General features: G+C 42.5%; 1 protein-coding gene across 4 annotated transcripts in view; it reads left to right on the forward strand.

Annotated features, from left to right (window-relative positions):
- LOC310873119 (putative E3 ubiquitin-protein ligase MID2) overlaps nt 1-23,157 on the forward strand; it is a 184,093-nt gene extending 160,936 nt beyond the window's left edge. For all 4 annotated transcript variants that reach the window (XM_083785420.1, XM_083785419.1, XM_083785422.1 and 1 more), the window contains 2 exons: nt 18,807-19,014; nt 19,167-23,157. In XM_083785420.1, the coding sequence (XP_083641546.1) occupies nt 18,807-19,014; nt 19,167-19,581 (623 nt within the window). In that variant the 3' untranslated portion in view covers nt 19,582-23,157. The remainder of the gene's footprint in view (nt 1-18,806; nt 19,015-19,166) is intronic.
- The last annotated feature ends 260 nt before the right edge of the window (nt 23,158-23,417 follow it).

Raw genomic sequence — 23,417 nt, forward strand, 5'->3', positions numbered from 1 at the left:
TTTTGGGATAATAGTAATAATTGTAAGCCCCAATCGTCACTCGTTCCCATGTTGTAAAGTAGTGGAAGTAGCAGATCTAGGAGCTCAAAACCGTTTTGATCTCGTAGATCTGATACTTTCACTATTCATGTATTTTTATTGTAATTTAAATAATGTATTAATACTTGTGACGGGCCTAATGTACCTCAATGTACCAGCTTGAGCGGTACATTTGGGGATTCCAGACAACATAGCGCGCCCACTATCGTTGACCGGCTGGGGAGACCCTTGAGTCTCGACCCTACCCCCGGCGTTCTGAGGTCACTGTCCTGGCGGGGAGACCCTCGACCCTACCCCTGGCGTTCCCAAGGAGCATTCCAGACATCAAGGGCAGAAGGCATCATTTACCTTTAAAAATAAATAAACAAACCAAAAAAAAGAAAAAACAATATGTAAAACACAAGTAAACAGAGTTTTTTTAAGTGTTAGAAATGACTACACCTGTACGTGCCCGTTGGCCATCGGCCTACTTGAGAACGATGCAACTTGGGAACCTAATAATAACAACCATTGTCAACTTGTCATAGCACCCGTTTTAACTATCCGTCTGTGTCCCTTTTGTGCCCATACTGTATATGGAGATCTGTCTGTCTGTGCCTGAAGAGTGGAAGAGTGCAAACCGACTGCGAAAGTAATCAATTGGCAGGTGTGGGGTTGCCATGGCAATCAATTGGCTCAGGCAGAGACTGGAAATTGCAGGGCTGTAGTGCCGAAATGATTTCGGCTCGTCAGAAATTTTCAGTAGCACCGAAGAGCCGACTTTAGGGCGGTACACGCCCCCCCGAACCTCAAATGACGTCACATTGTAGGCTACAGAGCCGAACAGACTTTTATTTGGTATGAATCGTGCCATAGAAACATGGACTTTTCAGAAAACTGTCAGGATTTAGAAGGCATTTGTAGAATAGTCCTCAGGTCTAAGTGGTCAATGTATGTTTAAATATAAAAAATAATCTGCAAAGTAACTAGTAACTAATGTTTTCAAATAAATGTAGTGGAGGTAAAAGTATAATATTTGGATCCGAGATGTAGTGGTTAGTAGAAGTAAAAAACATTGGGGAAAAACTCAAGTGCAACTACCTCAAAATTTAAAGGAATGACCGGAAGTACTGAAAACTGTTTTTAACATTGTAACAACATTGTAGTAACCTTCCAATAACATTGTAACGCTAATGACATTGTAACACTGTAATAACATGATTGTAACATTGTAACAACACTCACCGGTCTGCCGGGTCCACAGGCCGGGGAGAGGCAGGGAGCCAAATCTTTACCTCTCCCCCCCGCTGTACTGAGGAGGGTTCCAGACAAGAGCACCAGGCATCGTTCTCCTTTAAAAAAAAAAAAAAAAGGATATATATTATAAAAAGATCAGACCCGTCTGAAGTGAGTGGTACTGTACTGTACTGTACTGTACTGTACTGTACTGTACTGTACTGTACTGTACTGTACTGTACTGTACTGTACTGTACTGTACTGTACTGTACTGTACTGTACAAGGCAAGCCCTCCTCCCTTGCCTGTGTGTCTGTGTATTAGGCAACAGTGACACTTGGTGGTGAACAAACGCTAACGCTATTTCCGTGCTCGGACACAGGGACCCAGGAACACAGACACACATAGCCGTCTATAGGAGTGGTTGCACGACTCAAAAATCACACCTGTGTGAAGTGAGGGGCGCTCATCATCATCATCGTACATCATCAAGAATGGTGGTCCCTTAGTTGTTCCGTATAGTGTTCCCACCGACATCGGACTGGTTAGCGGATTTGCTCGTCTACATATGACGTACATTTTCCCTTCATCGCCAACGGCATTTAATGTTTTGATGTTTAATTTATGTCATATTTGACGAAAATTTGACCTAATTTCTCTTGTCATTGGCAAATATTGAGACGTGTGGGGACAAAAGCTGTATAAAAAAGTCACACTTGTGTGAAGTGAGGGGTGCTCTTGTCTCATCATCATGACGTAACGTATGTCGATTTGCTCAACACATGACGTAAATTCACCATTCATTGTCAATGGGAACTGAAAAAAATATTTGAATTTTGACCAAAATTGGGCATAGCTTCGCCATCCAGAAAAATGTGACATTACTTCTTTAAAGCATTTAAACCATTCTGGCACGATAGTTACACAAACGGTTGGACGTTGTTATATAGGGGATTTTTTTTTTTACTAGTATTTCAATTTCCAGTACTTTTACTTCACTTTCACCACTACATCTCAGGCGCAAATATTCTACTTTTACTCCACTACATCAATTTGAAAACTTTCGTTACTGTATGTTAGTTTGTACATTTAGACCAGTGGTTTTCAACCCTCTTCATATCAAGGCCATTATTTATTTATTGGGCATTTGAGCCATGGAACCACCATTTGATGACATCTCAGACCCAAAACTAAAGAATATTTTCATGTCGTTGGATAAGATTTTGCTGTACCATTAGGAGAGATAACAGGCAGACGTTGATCAAAATAACAATTCTTCTACATTCTCTAATTGTGTGGACTTCTGGTAAATTAAGTAATGCAGATGTTTAATAATTTAAAGATGGAGTGCCACAATTTTTTTATTTTTCCAGCTTGTCATGTGTCTATGGGGTGACAGTACTTCATTAGACACCCTGGAGTCGTTTTTATGTGCAATGGTGTAATACCTTTGTATTTAGGGTTTCTTCCTGGAGGCTGAACACTTGACGGTCAAACGGGCCAATGAAGTAAACACGGATAGTGTGACGTAAAAAAATTGCACGCACACACGCACCTCCCCCTCTATACATAATTTTTAAATACGACAACCTCTGTGGGCGGAGCTGCCTGCCACATACACACGTGTGAACTGAACGGCGCAGCCAGCCAGTTTTTGCTCTGTGCCTAACTGTGTGGCAGATTTTCAAACAGTCATTTCACACGTTACCAGTTCACAGCAGAACCGTTAGATTGGAAGCAAGTAAATGTTCACGTCGGGTCCTCAGGATAATCAAGGAAACCACAAGCCTTATAGCCAACCTGCTCTGCTGTATAGTTGCTCTTGTTGTTCTCAAGGAGTAGGTTGTTTCTTTTATAATCACAGTGGTCGGGCTTTGATACAGAGTGTAGTGTTACAGTGCATGTGCATTCTTGTTGACTAATTGTAGTCAATATGTAGGTCCTATACTTATACGAGGCTGTAAAGTCAAGAATTAGAATCTGTTGTTGTGTCGCGCTGGAAGTCATGTTGCCATGTCTGGCTATTACAAGCGACTTGGGCTTGTTTTCATATAAGTAACTTTCAGGGGAGATGTGGTTGACTTGACCAATGGTTCATGTGAAGGATCCTCAAATTAATATGTTGTTAAAAGGATTGGTGTTGTTGAAACGTTTTCATAAATATTCAAGGCAATATCTGTGACTTATTTTTGTGGACTTGGCCGCTTGTTTCTTTAAATCTGGCAACTTTTGCTGAAACAATGCAGTCAGAAGGAACATTCATGTTGTAAATTGAGTTTGATCAGAGCAAGAGTGGAGAGTCTTCTGTCCAGAGCATCATGTGCCTAGGGCAGTGCAAGTGTTTTGGACAGTTTTAATGCCAGGGTGCTTAGCTGGAGGAAATCAATAGCCTACAATATATTGGCAAATTAATAAAATTATTCATGCTAAATGATCTATCAAATTAATTGTTTCTGCTGTTAAACTATGATTTAATTGGATGATGAGCTGAGCTGATTGTGACAATAGGGTCAATATAATTGGAAGAAATAAATAAATTATTATAAAAAAAACAGATCTGATATGGTATGGATGCGTGGATTATATGCCTATACATGGATGGTGGCAGTATAAGTGCATAATGGTGCTTATATGATATCTCAGAAATATGGGAAGTGTTCACTTCTAACATTCACAAAAACATGAGTTCTTGTTACATTACAGACACCAATTTGTCATTTTGTAAACAAAAGGGCAGAGCCATGGGCTGTCCTTTTATAAGGAGGGGGAGGGACTAGGACAAGTGGGTGGTCTTAAAGGAGGAGGCGGAGGGACTGGATTAGGTGGGTGGTGCTACGGTTAAACTCACGCATACCTAATGAACTGGTGGGTGTGTCCACATAAAACCATCATTTTAACAAATACTGTACACTTACAAAATTATAAATCACGGCACTCCATCTTTAACGTAAAATGATATTGGTATCCACTGGTTGAGACCCACAGTTTTAGATCATTACTACAAAACACACATCAACCACATTAAGTCCACGTCAGCCCATCAAGCCTTGTGACACAAGAAGTGAGGACAGAGCGACACGGAGGCTGCCATGACACTCCATACTGTATATATATATATTAGGGATGCCACAAAGTGACCATCAGCCAAATCGAATAGTCGACAGCTCTGGCGATTAATAATCGATTAATCAATATCAGATAAAACTTTTAAGATTTTATATTATGCACATGCCATGGTCACATAACCATTATATGTTGAGTGCATGCTTTGATGGTTACAGTTTTATAATCAGTTTTGATGAGTAAACCTTTGTGGAGATCTTCTGAGTGCCATTCAGGATGGAAAATGAAATCCATTTGGATTTGGGGAGAAGTAGTTTCATAAGGGGCTGGTATGAAGTACTTGATATAAAGAGAACATGTTCAGTTCACTAGTCTACACTCTACTCTACACCCGCCTTCATTTCATCTGATTGTCTGTCTGGCAGGCACTTAACAAGCGATCGTTAACTGTGTCTGTTAGAGAGAGGGGCAGAGAAGTGGCTTTGCTCAACTTGATTTATACTTATATTCTCCACTCTGATGAAGGTACATGTTCGATATATCATGCAGCCTTACTTATTAGCCTATATTTTAACTATGTTTTTGAGTGGTGCAACCACTCCTACAACCAGCTAGCAATGTCCGTGTGTATCATGTATCATGTATCATGTATCATGAGCACGAGTGGTGTGCGCATGCGTGAAACCAGCAATGGAGTGAAATTGGAGAGGCTGCGCACGCAGCACAGAAACAGATCACATCTTGTGCTAAATAAATAGCGTCAATGCTAGCGAGCTAAAATATAGCCATCCTTGCTCTAGAAAGCACCAATGTTTCCATCTAGACCACCGGATAATCAGCAAAGACCTCCGAACATCGCGCTAATTGACCAAACCATGGAGAGCTCCGTAGATTAGGAGTTATTGAAGCTTTTAGTCTGCCTGTATAATGGGAGGTGGACGGCAGCTCGCATGCGCGATCCGGTCTAGGTACGCTAAAGAAGGAAAGGCCGACCCCCGTGGACGGCAGCTCGCATGCGCGATCCGGTCTAGGTACGCTAAAGAAGGAAAGGCCGACCCAAAATAATAATGAAAAAATAGTTCTCAGCGACGCAGATTTATATCCATAATAAAGCTAATCTGACGGAAGAGAGAGAGAGAGAGAGAGAGAGAGAGAGAGAGAGGAGGGGGGGGAGAGAGGGGAGTTGCACCACTCGGTTCACACAGGTGTGATTTCTTTTTTAAATTTTCGATTATGAAATATTAAAATCGATTTCGGAGTCTACGATGATTAATCGGAAAATCGATTACTCGGCGGCATCCCTAATATATATATATATATATATATAGGCATTGAATTGGGACTGGATTACCCAGAAGCCCTGAGAACATTTTATACCCGAGGACGATTCTACGAATGCCTTCTAAATCCTTCTATGTCAGTGGTGTTCAACCTTTTTCACGTCAAGGACCCCCAGAATTATCTGTATTTGGCCGTGGACCCCCCATCTGAAAATATGTTGTTCCAGGGACCCCCTCCCCCAGAAGCAAAGATTTGAGTTAAAAACGTTCGCATGGAAAGTATATATATTCCAAATTTGCATTTTCAAGATCTTTCAAAAATAGCAGATCTACAAGCTCGTAGCGGAGCTTGTAGATCTGCTATTTTTCAATATAGCTAAAGCATAACCTAATCCTAATGCTTAATAACAACGAGTGCTTCCAAACTCTAACACAAAAAAAAAATCTGACCCATCTGAAGTGAGTTGTACTGTACTGTACTGTACTGTACAAGCCCTTCTCCCTGGCCTGTGTGTGTCTGTGCAACAGTGACACTTTTCTGTGCTCGGACACAGCCAGGGACACAGGGACAGACAGACCTAGGGAACCAGGGACACAGCCACACACACATAGCTGTCTATAGTTGTGGTTGTGCCACTCAAAAATATCACGGCACAGAATTTCTTGACAGAAAGTAGCTCATAACATGTTTACGGTGGATTTTTAGGAAACAAAAGCTTGGCAGATTGAAACAGGATAATTCAAGCTTGCCCTACTACAGCTGCAATGTTGGTGAGTTTAACGTCGTTCAATACAAGCATAATTCAATCTGGATCAATGGGATGTCAATGGAGGGCATTGCAACTCTACATTCAAGTGTTGCAAATTGTGGCTAAATGACTCAACTCCTTCAGCGCCACCTGGTGGTCACCAGTTTAGGCTCTGAGTGCCAATTCTCCCATTATAAAGAAAGAGAGGACTTTTTAAAGAAAAGTGTAAAAAAAAGACGTCTTGTCGTCTTTGGCACCCATTGCAAAGACGTCTATAAGACGGGATTACGTCCCTGGCACTTAACAGTTTCCAAACTGATTCCACTATATTTCAAAGGCCAAATTAATTCCGAAATGAAATTTAAAAATCAGACCCGTCTGAAGTGAGTGTTGCTGTACTGTACTGTAGTGTACTGTACAAGACCTCCTCCCTGGCCTGTCTGTGTGTTAGGCTGTGCAACAGTGACACCTGGTGGTGAACAAACGCAATATATTTCCGTGCTCGGACACAGGGACACGCACACATAGCTGTCTATAGGAGTGGTTGCACCACTCAAAAAGACAAAACTCCATACAAATATGAACATGAACACCCCCTCCTCTACAGTGCTTTGGCCCTTCCTAATCAACAGGATTACGAACACCACTGCAGATGAGACACGCCGGTGACCCACACATAATTTAGCTTCCGCACAGCGTCAACAAATGAACACATTTAAAACCCTTTTACTTCTTATGTCTTGACATGTTATGAGCTACTTTGTCAAGAAATTCTGATGATTATAAGTGTTGGAGTTTGGAAGCACTCGCTTTTATTAACGGGTCGTGCTGCTGCCTCCTGTATTATGTGCAAATGCGAAACAGGTGGTACGCAGGGCCGTTCAGGGCCGAAATCATTTCGGCACTACAGCAGTAAAATAGGAGTATGAATCGGCCCTAAGGCCAAAGAGCAGGTTTATGGATGTGGTATTAGAAAGTGCTATTTTGGACTATCTTACAGAGAGTGAAGTAAGGACTTTGGTGCTTTTAACACACAAGTAACTTTTGTTTCCAAGCAAGACACTCACTGGCTTCCACAGTGATCCAGACTTCACCCCTCATTGTTACAGCCGTTCTCCAAGGATTAGGATTTGATCTCTACACAGAACTTGCTGGCCTGCCCCCCAGGCCTCAGACCAAGGCTTGACGATTTCCCTGGTCCTTTTTACATCTCTCTCGCCCTTATTTGAAGGGATAAGGTAGCTTGGTTAAAACACAGCATCAGGGCTTTCTTGTGGGCCTTTATCTTTACTCTGCACAGACACCAAGTCGTGTCCAGTAATAGGTGACATTACACCCTCTGTTCTCTTATCTTTTTTCCTGTCTCGCCATACGGCTCCTCTCATGACTCAGATGCTCCCGGTCTTGCTTTCTCTCAGATCAGTTTCCTTTTTGTCTGGTGATACCGTGACTCATTGTGTCCCTCTACCTTTCTTTCTCTCCTCACCTCACCTCTCTTTCATCTGGGTGTGACCATACCTGGTGGTAGGGGGGACGGGGGTTTGGTTAAATTAAACGCATCCTCTTTTCTTCTCCTGTTCACTTAAGCCTAAATTATTCTTCATTGTGCAACTGTGACGCTGTGAACCGAAAGCCAATTAGCACCATGGTCGTCTGACGCGATGACCTTACGTTACTTTTTTCTTTTATGCTTTCAGTGTCATCATCGTCTCTTATCTCTTCCAATTAGTTTCTCTGTTCTCTCTCATACCATTTTCATTTTCTCTCCTCAATTCCTTCCCTCTTTGTTGTCTTTTCTGCACCATCATCACCACAGCTTTATCGTTCTCTTATGCTGTCTCTTTCGATTAGCCCAGTGCCAGTTTTATCTCTGTAGCAAGTGGTCCAGCTCATAGGCTTGTTGTTTTCACCTGGGCTCATGAATACACATGACTAGCGTGGGTGATGCATCTCTCTCTCTCTGAGATAGTACTCCTTCCATACTGCACTCACTGGATTGTCTATTCAGATGGAAGTGCTTAAGTCAGACATTCTCTGGCAGACCAGAGACAAGTTGCTGGAAGATTGAAAATGGGTCACAACTAAACTGATCAAAAAACATCTCACTTTGGTAGGCTTATTAGACAGCCCCCTCAAGAGCCCGCCACCACATGAGCTCCAGCATCCAAGCTTTTTAGCACAGTACCCCAAATTCTTACCCAGCAGTTTGACGTGACTCTTTCTCTCTAGTAGATTGGAGGTTTTAGCTGTCACAATTGTTTTTTGTGGGATGACAGGCTCCCAGGGCGTTTAGCCTAAGCTCATCATATTTCTAGCGTGGGCTTGCAAAGCACAGAATACTGTGACAAGTAGCACAGATTCCTGGAAACTCATCCATCACATGTGTGTGTGGGGGGCTCAAAAGAGGTACTTTGCCAAAGTACATCCAAATGATACACATGGAACAACTTGAATGCAGTTAATTATGCTGGTATGGCAGCATAATACATAGAGTGGTGACTTATATGCCATTTGGCAAATGTGTTTATCTGAAGTGCTTCTCATGAAACTGAGATATCAAACTGAAACAGTTTGATATCCTTTCGCTTTGTTCCAATGAAATAGTGTAAAGTGAGCAAAAGCAAGTATTTTTTCATCTTTTGAACTTGAAATTATTTTGATTTATTTGGAAAATGTCAGCTACTGTATAATGACATGCTGAAAATAGAGATCAATGTGCAAATACAGAGCAAACATCCTGGGGTTTTTGTGTGTCATGTGAACCCTCACTTTCTCTCTCCTATATATATTTTCGTGAACGGAGATGATGAACAGATTGACAGCTTCCTGCCTCAGATTTCGGGAGGTTTAATTCCAGATCCTAGGCCTATATAGCATTCAGAGATTGTGGAATAGTTATCTGGCTACGTGACACTACTGTCCTGCCTAATCAAAGGCTAAGCCTTTGTTATAGATGTTGATAAAAACTGCATCATGTCTGAATGATGATAAAGCCTGCATCTTAAATCAAAATCAGTTTATTATGTCACAGGTGTAAAGCAGTTCATTGTTTCGTAGTATTTCATGACAAAAGAGAGGATAGAGGTAGAGTGAGAGCAAAGGGAAAGAGATAGAAATAGAAACTATAAAAAATGCTCCTCGGAGCACACAGCACACAAGGACAGGAACGTTTGTGATGTTTGGACAAAATGTGTAGGAGATTTAATAAACCCTTTTGAGTGGTGCAACCACACACACACACACACACACGTTCCTGGGGGTCTGGATGTTCCGGGGACGCCCCAGGGACCCCGCGGGGATCCACACACGGTAACTGTCATTTCTGGACTGTTTCAGACGCGAGGCGGCTCGCCAGAACCGGGCCGGCACCCTGGCCGTGTTCCTGAGGGTCTGGAACTTTCGGGGACCCCCTGGGGACACCCACAGGGAGTTGCACCACTCACTTCACACGGGTGTAATTTGTTGCAAATTCTTTGCCTCCTGGTGGCTCTATAATACCGCAATGCTAAAAGGGTGGCATTAATTGTTCCTCAATGTGGTGGAAATGTGCATGCAGTTTTACAGCAATTGGACGCTGCGTTAGCCAACCACGATAGAATATAAAAACAACACAGATCTGTCTTGATCACATGACTATAAAGATCATGTGTACCGATTTGCGTGATATTGGATAAAATGTGAAGGACAAATATAAAAAAATGTGTTTCACATAAAAGGCAGATTTGAGCCTCTAGGGAGTATGCATACAAACTACGCAGATTGATAAAGAGCGACTGGACCTCTGGCCACCATGAGGCTGATTTGAATAATATCAGGTGGCATTTCTTCCTCTGCCTATAGTGCAAATGTGCGTGCACCATTTCAGAGAAATCACATGCACACTGCGTTTATGATTTGAGGCATTTTGTTCAAAACGGACCAATCCTGCAAACCTTGGAATTCAATCTGAAAGGAAATCATGGAATATGGAAAATCGGACAGATCCGTGTTGATCGCATGACGCGTAGTGTGTACTGTGTACCAATTTGCATGATGTATGGATGAAATCTGTAGGAGTAATATGAAACAATGTTTTTTGCAAAAATTGGCCTCATAGTGGCAATCCCAGCATTTTCAATACATTCTCAAAGTGCTCTGGTGTATGAAATGTGGCTTATCAGTGATGCGCGACACACACACACACACACACACACACACACACACACACACACACACACACACACACACACACACACACACATTAAAGACTCATGTGAAATGAAAATCATGTTGTGAAGTCTAAGGTTGACTTCAGGTCACCCAGCACATCTCAAGATGATGTATTCCACAGTCACGCCATGCCAAGAGCTCCAAGTCTCTCACTGGATGCTACAGTATATCTTTCTCTGCAGTAATACGACATGTGAAACGTCGCCCAGATAGTGGCATAAATTGTCCTCTCCATGCCTTCGGCCTGGTGGAGACAATAAAGATATATGATGTATATACAGATAGCATTAATATTATTAAAAGCACATACATACAGTACATGATATTTAGGACGTACAGTATGTAGGTGTTTGAAACATTAGCATCACATGCAGGTTGGTGGTGGTGGGGGCGGGGGTAGCAGTAGTTACAGTAGGCCTATTTCTTAAGGTGTCGTTTCAAAGACCATTTTAGAGCTTGGCCTTATCCACAATCTGGCGAGTTTGGACCGAAATGTGTGCAGTAACCGGGCTTGTAAGATTCAAAAAATTTCTTTGTATTTGCCTGTTCATTTAATTCAGATGGTTAAAATAATCAGCCATGCGTGCTAGTCTTGCACACTAGTACTCATATGCAAACAGTTTTGCATATTTTGATTGCTCAGCAGACAGACGGCATTTTATGATCTGCCCCCATTTCCTCGCAGAGATCGAGCGGCGAACCGCACCGGCTTTTAAATGGTGTTGGCCTCTTGCAGCTTGCTTTTATAAAGTTACGATGCTTGGAAAGCAACTTTAACCAGCGATTCACAGTGTAAAAAAAAGGATTCTTCTCTTTCACTCTGCTGCTCTTGTATTGCCCGGTCGTCAGGTGAGTATAGCCACAATGGCCGAGGGTCGCTCCACTGAATGGACTCGCTGGTGATGGGCAACAAGAACAAGATGAATGCCAAATTGGACGGCAAGCTCAGTATCTATTGCTCTCAGGGGAGGGTTGGGGTTACTTTAGTTCAAATCTAACGGCACACCTGGTCATTTCACACGGCACACTAAAGTGCCGCGGCACACAGGTTGGGAAACACTGCTCTAGACCAGTGTCATGTCCTCAAATCCTCATATGCTTCTCCAGGCTGTATCTCCCATCTCTCTGCTCCTCACCCTCTCCTTTTCTCTTCTGTTACCCTATCATCTCTCTCCCCCTCTAGGTTTCTCTGCCCTCCACACACACACACACACACACACACACACACACACACACACACACACACACACACACACACACACACACACACACACACACACACACATTCAGATTTTATACCATCTGTCCATTCTTCCCAGAGGTAAAGCTGTCACTTCATGCTGCCATGACTGTCATGCAGAGTTAAGTGTGGCAGGCCTCTTCTTGCCTTACATGCTTACTGTAATCCCATAGTACACTTACACAGGCTTTGAGAGTGTGTTCCTCACATATTGGTAACATTTGGGGACAACTGGTTGGACATGAAACCAGTTGGAGTGGGCATGTCAGATTGGAGACAAACTTGGTGGGTTAGATTTTACAGTTTCAAGAATGGAGGTTGGGATTAGAGTGAGGGGCATACAGTGTGGGGGTCGGGGCGGGGGGGGGGTAGCCTGGCGAGATTGGAAGGGGGGGTGAAATCAGTGAAAAGGTCACCTGTGCGATTCTGGGAGACAGAAGAGATGTTGATAACTTTTGTTGGCCAGTCACAGCTTTTTTACATGGTGGTAGCACCATGTAAAAAAGCTGTGACTGGCCAACAAAAGTTATTTCTTCAAACTACCTACGGTCCTACGTAATAACCAGTACCTGAGGGCGAGAAGTGTACAGGATTTGATAAGGTCAGATCAATATATGGAATGTCAGAACAGGAAGGACAGGTGGGGATGGATCCAAATATGGAATGTCAGAACAGGTCAGCTCCATATATGAAGATCTAAGGGTTTGAGATTTGAGGTCATGTGTATATGTAAAAAGAAAATCATGTTGTGAAGTCTAAGGTTGACTTCAGGTCCCATAAGACCACCTCTTTGCACCCAGCACATCTCAAGATGATGTATTCCACAGTTGCAATAGCGAAGTCACGCCATGCCAAGAGCTCCAAGTCTCACTGGATGGATGCTACAGTATATCTCTCTCTGCAGTAATAAGACATGTGAAATGTCGGGCAGGTTCTTCAAACATACATGAATTAAACATGTTGCTGTGGAGAGAGAGTGCTCCAGTCTGTAATATGTGTGCGTGCATGTGTGAGAGCATGCATGTAAATGGGCTGCATTTCTTCTATAGGGACTTTATTCATAGAGTTTTAACCACTTGAACCCTAGAGTCCCCATTCTAAGCATATAATAGCAATAGGTGAAAATTCAGCAAAAGGAGATTTGGATAGACAGAGCAAATGAGGGGACAAATAATAGACCCCTGGAGCCCCCAGTCAACAAAGTATGAAGTGTTTATGAGGTCAAATTGTGGATTACATTCACACACCAATGGTGGAGGGAGGCACCACCCACATTGGAAGCAGGTCAGTGTCTTGCTCAATTGGCACTTGGTCATGCACAGCCACCCCACTGTATTTCTATATGTGTATGCGTGTGCGACTGTGCGTGTGTACGTGCATGTCAAGGAGACCTCTTTAGTCTGTGTGTGTGTGTGTGTGTGTGTGTGTGTGTGTGTGTGTGTGTGAGAGAAAGACAACAAACGCTATTTCTGTGCTCGGACGGACAGACCCAGCCAGCCAGGGACACACATTGCTGTCTATAGGAGTAGCTAGCACCACTCAGAATCAGACCCGTCTGAACTGAGTGGTGCTGTACTGTACTCGTGCTGTAGTACTGTACTGTAGAACTAAGTCCTCCTCTCTGGCCTGTGTGTGTTCTGCTGCGCAACAGTGACACTTGGTGGTCAACAAACGCTATTTCCGTGCTCGGACGTACGGACAGACCCAGCCAGCCAGGGACACACATTGCTGTCTATAGGAGTGTAGCACCACTCAAAAAGAGAGACGGGAGGAAAGGTGGAGGGTGACAGATTGAAAGTGAAAGAGGTGTGGTGGGTAGGAAGTGAGGTTCAGAAGGAGAGGAGACATCAAATAGCTCTTTGCTGAGATGAGTGCTGCACTGCAGTCCCCTGGCCTTAGCACAGTAATATGGTAAAAATGAGTTTAGAAACTACACAGTAAATCCCTGGTGTTAATCTAACTCTGAAGAGTGTTCAAATGTAACCAAGTGGACCTGTAAGGGACGCACTTCACTGTGTAGGCCTACTGTTAAAGTCATGATGACAGATAAAAGACAGAAGACATTATCTCATCGGCTGCGTCTACCGTCTATGAACGAGGGAAGGAGCAGCGTTTACTATAAAGCAGTAGTGGATGTGGATTTCTTGGTTTGATTTTCATCCCTCTCCCCTAATTGTCCCATTATTCAGATTTCTTGTAATGAAAGTATTGCATACTGTAAATTAGCATTATTTTGTATTAGCATTGGCAAACATGTTACTGCATAATACAAACCGAAGCATACTTTTCATATTCACACATGGACAAATGTAACAGCCTTTTTTTCTGGGCCACAAGATAAGAGCCATTATGTTTTAACCCATTCTGGGCGGGAACCCCTTTTGGTGTTAGCATTATGTTATAATATAGCTATTGAAAAATCACATATTTTTGAAAAATCCAAGAACGACTGACATAGAAACATAGCTTTTTCAGAAAACTGTCAGGATTTAGAAGACAATTTTAGAATCTGATCCCAGGTCAAAATGGGTTAAAGCAGTGTGATGGACTGTACATTTGGTCGTACAGAACGATGAAATTGAATTAAGCGGGCAGGCTTTTGTCAAGCGGCAGAATGAGAAGCTACATTAGCTGATGCTGCCTTTATTGGAATGTTAACTGTTTATGTTATCTAATTGCCTGTCTGGCTTTGTAATGAATTCAACTGAGAATAAACAGAAGAACAAAAGGAAATTTAAATGTCAATTTGGAACAGAAACGACTAATTTGAATCTAGACCATCTGTGCCGTCATGTGATGTACTGATGACGCCGATCTCCTATTGTGCAAAATGCTTTGATTTATTAGTCATTTTATCTTGCCGTTTTTTTTCTCCCCAAGTATCCCATGCACACGTTATAAATGTTCTTGATTTCCAGAGTAAAAATGTCAACCCTGGGACAGCCTCTTGACAGATATCAGGATGTTCTTCCATCCTTCAAGCCTAAAAAAAATAACATTTCAAACACATAAAAAGTAAAAGCCCATGAAAAGGCATAAAGATGGTATCCTATAACCCTTCCTGTAACACAAAGCTTGTAAACATTAATGACTGTCATCCGTTTCCAGTTTGGAAAATATGAAAATCCCTGGGGTGGTGTTAGACTGTGCGGTGGCACCAGCTAGGATGGCCTATCAAGTCAAATTCAGGAATGATTCCATCTTGATGTACCTGCTGGCTGCTGCTGTTTGTTTGTAGAGGCCAGGCTGTCAATCTTTGAAATCGTGTCAGTCTATGTGAAAAACAGAAGCTATTCTTGGGGAAGTGAAATTGGTCCTCCTCTATACAGCAACCGCATTTCCAGACAAACACTCGACTGTGTGTGTGTGTGTGTGTGTGTGTGTGTGTGTGTGTGTGTGTGTGTGTGTGTGTGTGTGTGTGTGTGTGTGTGTGTGTCCACTGTACAATATTGTTCGGGCAGAAACCTTGTATATGCATATTTAAACTTTTTTAACAGTTGTTCATAACTTAACATACTTTGTTGTTTTACAGCTGTGAAGTTGTACTGTAGGCCTATACAATTATAGCCCAGTACAGTATTTCACATACAGAGCCATACTGTAGAACGGTCTGCTGAACTTCTGTTCGGGTTACAAATTGGCGGCCTAAATGTGATAAATGCTCCGTTTGTACTCACCCATGAAATAATTCCAAAGACGTGGAGTGAAATATGGTCCTCTAGTTTTATATCCATGTGAAAGTTCTGGTCCAAATCTTGTATTTATTCAATTATCTCCACTTTTTCACGAGATGCACACGGACGTCTTTCTCTCCGGGCAAAGGGGCCCGGAATGATCGCTGGACTGATTTTACGAATACGACTTGTTTACCGCAGACGTCATCACCAATTGACCAGGGAAACACAAAAGTTTGGGTCACACAATTGGCAGGTGCCTTGCGATAGGTGCTGGGTAATTAATCACACCACCTGCCAATTGTGTGACCCAAACCTTTGGGTCCCTGACGTCTGCGGTAAACAGGACGTATTCGTAAAATCAGTTCATTGATCATTCTGGCCCCCTCTCGCCCGGAGAGAAAGACGTCCGTGTGCATCTCTTGAAAAAGTGGAGATAATTGACTAAATACACGTTTTGTGCCAGAACTTTCACATGGATATAAAACTAGAGGACCATATTTCACTCCACGTCTTTGAAATTATTTAATGGGCGAGTACAAACAGAGCATTTATCACATTTAGGCCGCCAATTTGTAACCGAACAGAAGTTAAGCAGACCGTTCTATGCCTCTGATACATGAACATTTACAAAGTTAATTAAATGATCACAGGCTTTCTAGGTCTAATACAATTATTGCTATTTTTGGTTAAGGTTGTCTGTGTGTTTTCAAATATTTAACCTGTTAAGCCCCAGCGGGGTCCAGGGGGAAAATCCCCAGAATCAACATTGCAATTGCAGATTGATTAGGTCCGATTAGATTTATTGAGTGCTGTTCAGAGGTAAACAGCCATTGCCCCCGCCGGCAATGGGGCTCAAGAGGTTTTAACCAATGAAAAGTATTAACAAGAGCTTGTGACTAAATAATAACTACCAATATCCATTGGAACTAACTTATGGTTATTTATTTTTCCATTTCATGAAAAGTAATCTTTTTGGACTTACAAGGTTTCCACTCGGCAGCGATATTACATGCACTGTGTCAGACAATCCCGCCAGAACATATCACATGACAGGGCACCCAAGAGGCATGTCTCTCTACTTCCTGTTAAAGGACCTGTAATAATATTTACCCAGAATGCATCTCTGGTGACAGGCCTCAAGCTACCGCCCAGCCCCCAAAGTAAACAGAGGAGAGGAGAGGAGAAGCAAAGGGGCTCGAAGGGGAAGAATGACAAGGAAGGAGAAGAAGCAGAAAACAATGGGAGAAAAGATAAATATGATAAACAGATGTGAATGAAGAGGGAGAGAAAATAAAAAAATGTACTGGCGAAAAAATATACCTGTATTAACCACGGTCCCCCAGGGGTCTATCCTCATTTTGCTCCCATCTACCCATATTCCCATAACATCAAATTAGCAATCTTACCAAGTGCGAAAATATTTATTTCCCACACATCTACCTTCTCAAACCTACTCTTGCCCCTCCCAAAGGCTCTTCAGTCAGAACCAAAGTCTATAACCAAATGTGCACCACTGTACCGATAGAACAGATTCTAAAATTATTGTGTTTTCAGGGTTTGAGCATTATTCTCGAGGTATAGTCTAGGTGAAGATGGAAAAGTTAAGGACAAGAAATGAATGGAAAGAATTCAACAGAAAATCTGAGAATAGGAAAAGAAAGATGGTAGATATGAGGAGATGGTATGCAATACAGGGTACGGGTCAATCTCTTAGTGTCCTGAGCATATGATACACACTTAAGCCCACTCTGAATCCATGTACAGTCAAGTGAATTTCAAATGGTATGGAATTACTCTAGACTAGTCTAGAGTGCAGCGAAGACCATTGTGGTGATAAAGGGCAGTCATTCTCCATCTCCCTCATTACTCAATCTGCTCAATCAATCCCTGAGCACCCGAAAAGGAAGATGCACCAGGAAGGGAGACGCTTGAGTGAAATTGGCCGAATTGAAAAATAATGTATTACGCCGCCCGATACTATCCTCACTCAAGATGTCCAACTGTTCAAGGACCCTGTGGAATAAAGTTGGATTGAAACACTTTTTTCAAGTGGCCTCAAATATTATTTCCCCCATACATACATTTGTTTGCATCAGCAGGTCCAGCCCAATAGACAGACATGTCTTTGACTGACTGACTCACTGACTTATCCGACACGTACGTGTGTGTGTGTGTGTGTGTGTGTGTGTGTGTGTGTGTGTGTGTGTGTGTGTGTTGTGCTGCGTCACGTGTTTCCTCTTCCCAATCTCGGGGCCCAGCCCCGGCTCTCAGGAGCCATCCCCTGGAAAGGCATGACAGAGCCCCAGTGTTTGGAAGTGGCTGTGCTGGCAGCGATAAGCAGTTCAAAGAAAAGAGCGCATTAATGTAATTGGCTGCCAGCAGCACATTGGCCCCCGTCGTCTCATATCCACACGCAGTAACACACACTCACCATGCGGATTATAGGAAGAGGGCGAGAGAAAGAGGTTGGAGGGATACAGAGGATAAGAGAGTGAATGGGGAAGAGGAGGGTGAAATAGGGAGACCACGATGAATATTAGAAAGACGGAGAGGGAGGAGGTCCTCATTGTATCGTTCATTAAGCCACAGGAGGCTCAGAGAGGCTGGAGGTGTCACAGTTAAATGTCAGGACTGGGAGGTACACAGCTGACCTCCCAACAGCCTGCAGACTGCAGAGACACACAGCTGACCTCCCAACAGCCTGCAGAGACACACAAAACAATCTGCCCTCTGCCTCCCCTCCCTTAAGCTCTTCACTTAACTCTTCTCCCCGTTGTTCACTTAGTTTCTCCCCTACTTATGTTTCCACCCATTACATCCAAATTGCAGGTGTCATATGAAATTGAATTGTTGCAAATGACAGTAATGCTTCTGCTGAATCGACTGACCACCGACGGATGCTGCCATGGAAGTGAAGGCAATTTCCCAAAGACTCCCTGATGGGAGTTACAGAGGACAGCAGTCTAGGGTGGCTTGCTCCCCTATTAGAGAATGGTTTTTTTTACCAAAGGCTTTCAGAAGGCTCTGACATTTTAGAATGAGACATATTTCATTCACTTCTATTTTGCTCCTGGGTCTTCTCATGCACACTTCTCAGTCTACTTGCTATTTTTCTATCACTCTTATTCTTCATCCTCTGATCCTCTCCTTCCCCTTTATTGCTCTCTTCTTTCCTCCTTCTCTTCTTATACAGTACCTCTTAAATCCTCCACTGCCATTACATATCTGAAAACAGACTTTCCATGCATCTTTCCTGAATGTGTACCAATTAGCCTACTTGCTACCACCTAATTTGTCTTGACAAGCAACTCACTCTTTCCTCTTCTCCTACCCAGGCCAGCCCTTCAAGCTAGACCCTAAGACAGCCCACAAGAAACTACGTTTGTCCAACGATTGCCTGACCATGGAGAAGGACGAGAGCTCGCTGAAAAAGAGCCACACACCGGAGCGTTTCAGTGGCACAGGCTCCTACGGTGCAGCCGGAAACGTCTTCATCGACAGTGGCTGCCACTACTGGGAGGTTCTCCTAGGAGCGTCCACGTGGTGAGACACTACATGCCACACTACATATGACTGTGTTATGAGACCTTTATTGAAATTATGTTGCAATACAGGAGTAAGAAACAGAGTAGATGCACAGAGTCACATATTTAGCTAATAAACTGATTCCGTTTCTCTATTCTGATCACCTGCAGGTACGCGATCGGCGTGGCTTACAAATCCGCCCCCAAAAACGAGTGGAGCGGCAAGAACTCGTCCTCATGGGTGTTCACACGCTGCAATAACAACTTTGTGGTGCGCCACAATGGGAAGGAGATGCTGGTGGAGGCCAGCCTCCAGCTGAGGCGGCTGGGCGTCCTGCTGGACTATGACAACAACTCACTGTCCTTCTACGATGCCATGAACTCGCAGCATCTCCACACCTTTGACATCTCCTTCCTGCTGCCGGTGGCGCCCACTTTCATGATCTGGAACAAGTCAGTCATGATCCTGTCCGGACTGCCTGTTCCTGACTTTGTTGACACCAGCACACTGGACCAGCAAGAGCAGCAAATGGGCCTGTGCCGTCAAGAGTCGCCCTATGTGTCCGGGATGAAGGCGTGCCACTGAGAAAAGCCTATACTAGCTGATGGCCTTGCGATGGCCAATTAGACCCCTCCTGGGCCTGGAAGCCGGGAGACACTGTCAATGTGAGACTGAGTTCTGCTATACCCTCCATTTTAAAGTGTGGACTTCTTTCTTTCTACCCTATGGATGAGGAAAGGTTTGGAGAGTGGTATACTGGTCCAGGAATTGTAAATCCAATTCCAAGCCACCCAACGCTTTGAAGATTCATCACTGAGTGGCATACTGTTGGCAAGAGGCTTGAAAGATTATAGTCTCCAGTCGACCCCTGATTCATCAGATGGCCTGTCACCGCTGAGGAAGAGGGGTTGGTTACTCAATCGGAGAGCCCTGGACTTCTGGTCTGTCTCAATTAAATCTTCCTTTTTTACTTTTGCTTTAGAAGGAAGAACAAAGAGAGTCTGTCATTGTATTAACAAATCACAGTTTGCTGGTACAGCATATATACAGTGAGAACTTCTGATATCTCTCTTGCAAGAGGCCAAAGAGTAGAAGGTGGAGTGAGAGAGAAATCAAAATCAAATTTGACGCAAAGGATGCAGGTGTACTCGTAGTGATTGGAGCACTGCTTAAAATGTTAGCCAACCATGTTGTGTGATGCTTTTATGTCATTTGAAGCATGCACATGCTGATAAACAGTTAGCTATAGTAGTGCCTTCCAGTAGCCTACTTTATTTTCTTGACCATCTTACTAATGATACCCAGTGTCAGCTGTGGACCTATATTTGGTGCCAAAGAGTGTACAGCTGCACTCCTCTTCTCACTGTGCATGTGTTATACCTTCAACAGTTATAACTGGTCGCAGCTAAATTGTCTGTATCTATAATTTCCTCACAGATTTGACCCAGCTGTATATTGTGGTTTCCTTTTGGCTTAAAGGTTGCACATTTTGTTGACCTTCTGATGTTCAGGAAGTGTTTTGTTTCTGAATATTCACAAAATACTAGGAGGTTGACTCACACCATGTGACTACTCGTCTTGTATCATAAGATGTTTATTGAACCTTACAGGAAAAAGTGTTGATTAATTTATGATAGAAATTACATGGTTTGCTTTTTCGTTGAACACGATGTATTCATGATGCACTTTTTAGATTGACTCTATCTACCCTCTATGAGTGTTTAAAAAAGACATGGGGCTGAATTTTGGTAGGGCTGAAAAGAGGAGGTAAGGGAGAAGTAGTTCCCCCTGGTGTCGGCGTTCATTCCTGTGAAAGTCCATAGTCCTTTTCTTTAACAAATAACAAAATGGTCATAAATTTAATGCATGTAATTTAACATAACAGATTAACATTACATAACTCCAATCTATAAACTCTGATGATGATAATGATAATAATAATAATATAAAGTTGGTATAATTTAATTGAAAGACTCATATTTTATCTTTGACAGCCAACAAATAGCCTACAATAAATAAAGGAGAATTGCTTGTGTACGGAATATGATTTCCCATTATGTATGATTTGATGCATACTGCAATATGATCTCAGATATCCTTCAGCAAAATCAAGCGTTTTCTCACTGCTTTGAACGCAAGCACCAGTGGTAGCATGGTTGCTTTCCTTCCCCATAGATTTTTTTATATAGCCTATAGCGAATTTACCTTGTATAGAAAAGGGATATGATAATGACATTTATGCCATTTTTATCACAATGAAATGATAAACTAATGCATAAAAAAAGTTCACTATTCAGGGAAGGAGGGGTTCAACGCTTTAGCCGTCACGTCTCGATACCATGGCATGATTGCGTGTTTTCCTCCGGGATTTGTTATAACACACACGTACCAACATAAACACACAACACGTACATACTGTAAACATGTTTCGTTCAGTTTGACTTTGACGTGGTAATGCATGACACATTGTAGGATCCCACACTAGGAAATATGTGAAATCTAAGCATCTTGTTAATGTTCACCAGGTCATGTTTGCCATCAGTCACTGACACACACACACACACACACACTCACAGACTTGATCTTGAACACTTGTTGCACATTCCACTGCTAGAGTCAACCAACATTTAAAACCCAGCCCATTGTCTTCTCTTAATCAGTGGTTCAGGTTCTCAAAGTTTTTTTTATTTCACGGACCCCAAGTTTGGTATGAATTTAGGACCACAGACCGTTTTAACTCTGAGAGGGTAACGGAACCAAATAGAGTTGAAAGCGTCCATTTTTATCCATTTATAGTACTCCGTACTTGTTACTCTAGTCTGAGCTACTCTTGAGTTACAATAATTTAGCTGTGGAACCCCTTCATGGACCCCTGGGGGTTCCCGGGCCCCAATTTGAGAACTACTCACATCTAAATTAACATTTGCTAGCCTGTGTGTTAGGTATGAGATTTCTCCGGTTTGATATTCAGGTAGCTGGTTAGTGTCAAGACAATCAAACATGCGCTGCTGTATATGCAGGTAGACTATTTATAGTAAGGATTAGGATCCTGAGGTTCTGTTAAAAATGGTTGCTTAAATTCTTTTTTACATGAAGCCTTGTTGGATTCTATGTGTACAAGCCAGAGAACACGTTCATACTACTGATGACCCATGGCCATCTTCACTATCAGTGGGTATTGTATGTATTGTATGTATTGTCAATGCTGAATGTTCTGTCATATTTCTACTTTGCTTACTTTGTTTATGATCAGCCAAGTCTCTGCCAATAAGGACTCAAATGATTGACTTACTACTGTAGTTAAATGATGATTGATACCTTCATTGAGTCAGGTCCATCCCATACAGTTAGCTTTCATGGGAAATACAGTGGCATTTTTTAATACCTTTTAACTTGCATACAAAACAAAAAGCCTCATGGTAACTTTTTGCTTCCGTTTATACGTTAATTTACAGTAAGTCATCACTGTTCACCTTGTCAGTCTTGACCAAATAAGTAATAAGATTGACTGAAAGCTCTGACAGAAGGGATTGTTGTGTTGATTTGTGATCCGGACAGACAAATGGAACTCATTTATACAAGCGTTGGCCAGCCCAGGTCACTGCATGTCTATGTGACCTCACTCCTGGTTCATGACACTTTTCCTTATTTCCTGTGGGGTTGCGTTTCTTTTGGGATTTTGGATTGATCATTCATTCACGTTAGCAAATCATATCTCATCAAAAGTGAACATTCAGACTTGCTCATTGCCATAATTGTCAGGTAGTTTGCAGTGCTTTTCTTTTCTTTTCAAAACAGTAAAATATATATACAGTGGATGATTTTCAGTTGCTACACACCGTTTGTAGTGCAGTGAAATACCTTAGAAAATGCAATAGATTTTCCTCTTCAGATTTCCGTTCGTGTTCATTGGGAAATTATTTTTTACAACTCAAGAGAAATGCGCTCCTCTCCTTTTGGTATCTGGACCTTCACGAACAGCACAAAATGAGTGGCGTGTTGCAAGGATTTCTGTTTCCATAAATATATTAAAGATACTTTTAGCCAGAAAGGAATGTAAATCATAGGGGGAAATATATATTATATAAAATTGTATAATTACAAAAAATATATATGAACCAATGTTATTTATGTGAATTTAAGTCCAATTAAAAGTCTGATCCCAAATGTGTTTTAAATGTGGTTCTTCATTTGTGTCTGCAAAATTGTCCACCAGAGGGTGCTGAAAATACCAACACAAACGTCTAAAACAGTGGTCCTCTCAACCTTCCCACATGTTTTTCTTGTGGGGTTCAGTGTCTTGCCTACCACTGTCTGGAGGCAAGGTGGGGTTCAGTGTCTTGCCTAAGGACACTTCGACATGTGGACATGAGGAGCCAGGATTCGACCGCCGACCCATTGGTCATTGGACGACCTGCTGA

Source organism: Protomyctophum parallelum, assembly GCF_964188405.1.
Source record: "Protomyctophum parallelum genome assembly, chromosome: 16".
In the NCBI taxonomy this organism is placed as follows: Eukaryota; Metazoa; Chordata; class Actinopteri; order Myctophiformes; family Myctophidae; genus Protomyctophum; species Protomyctophum parallelum.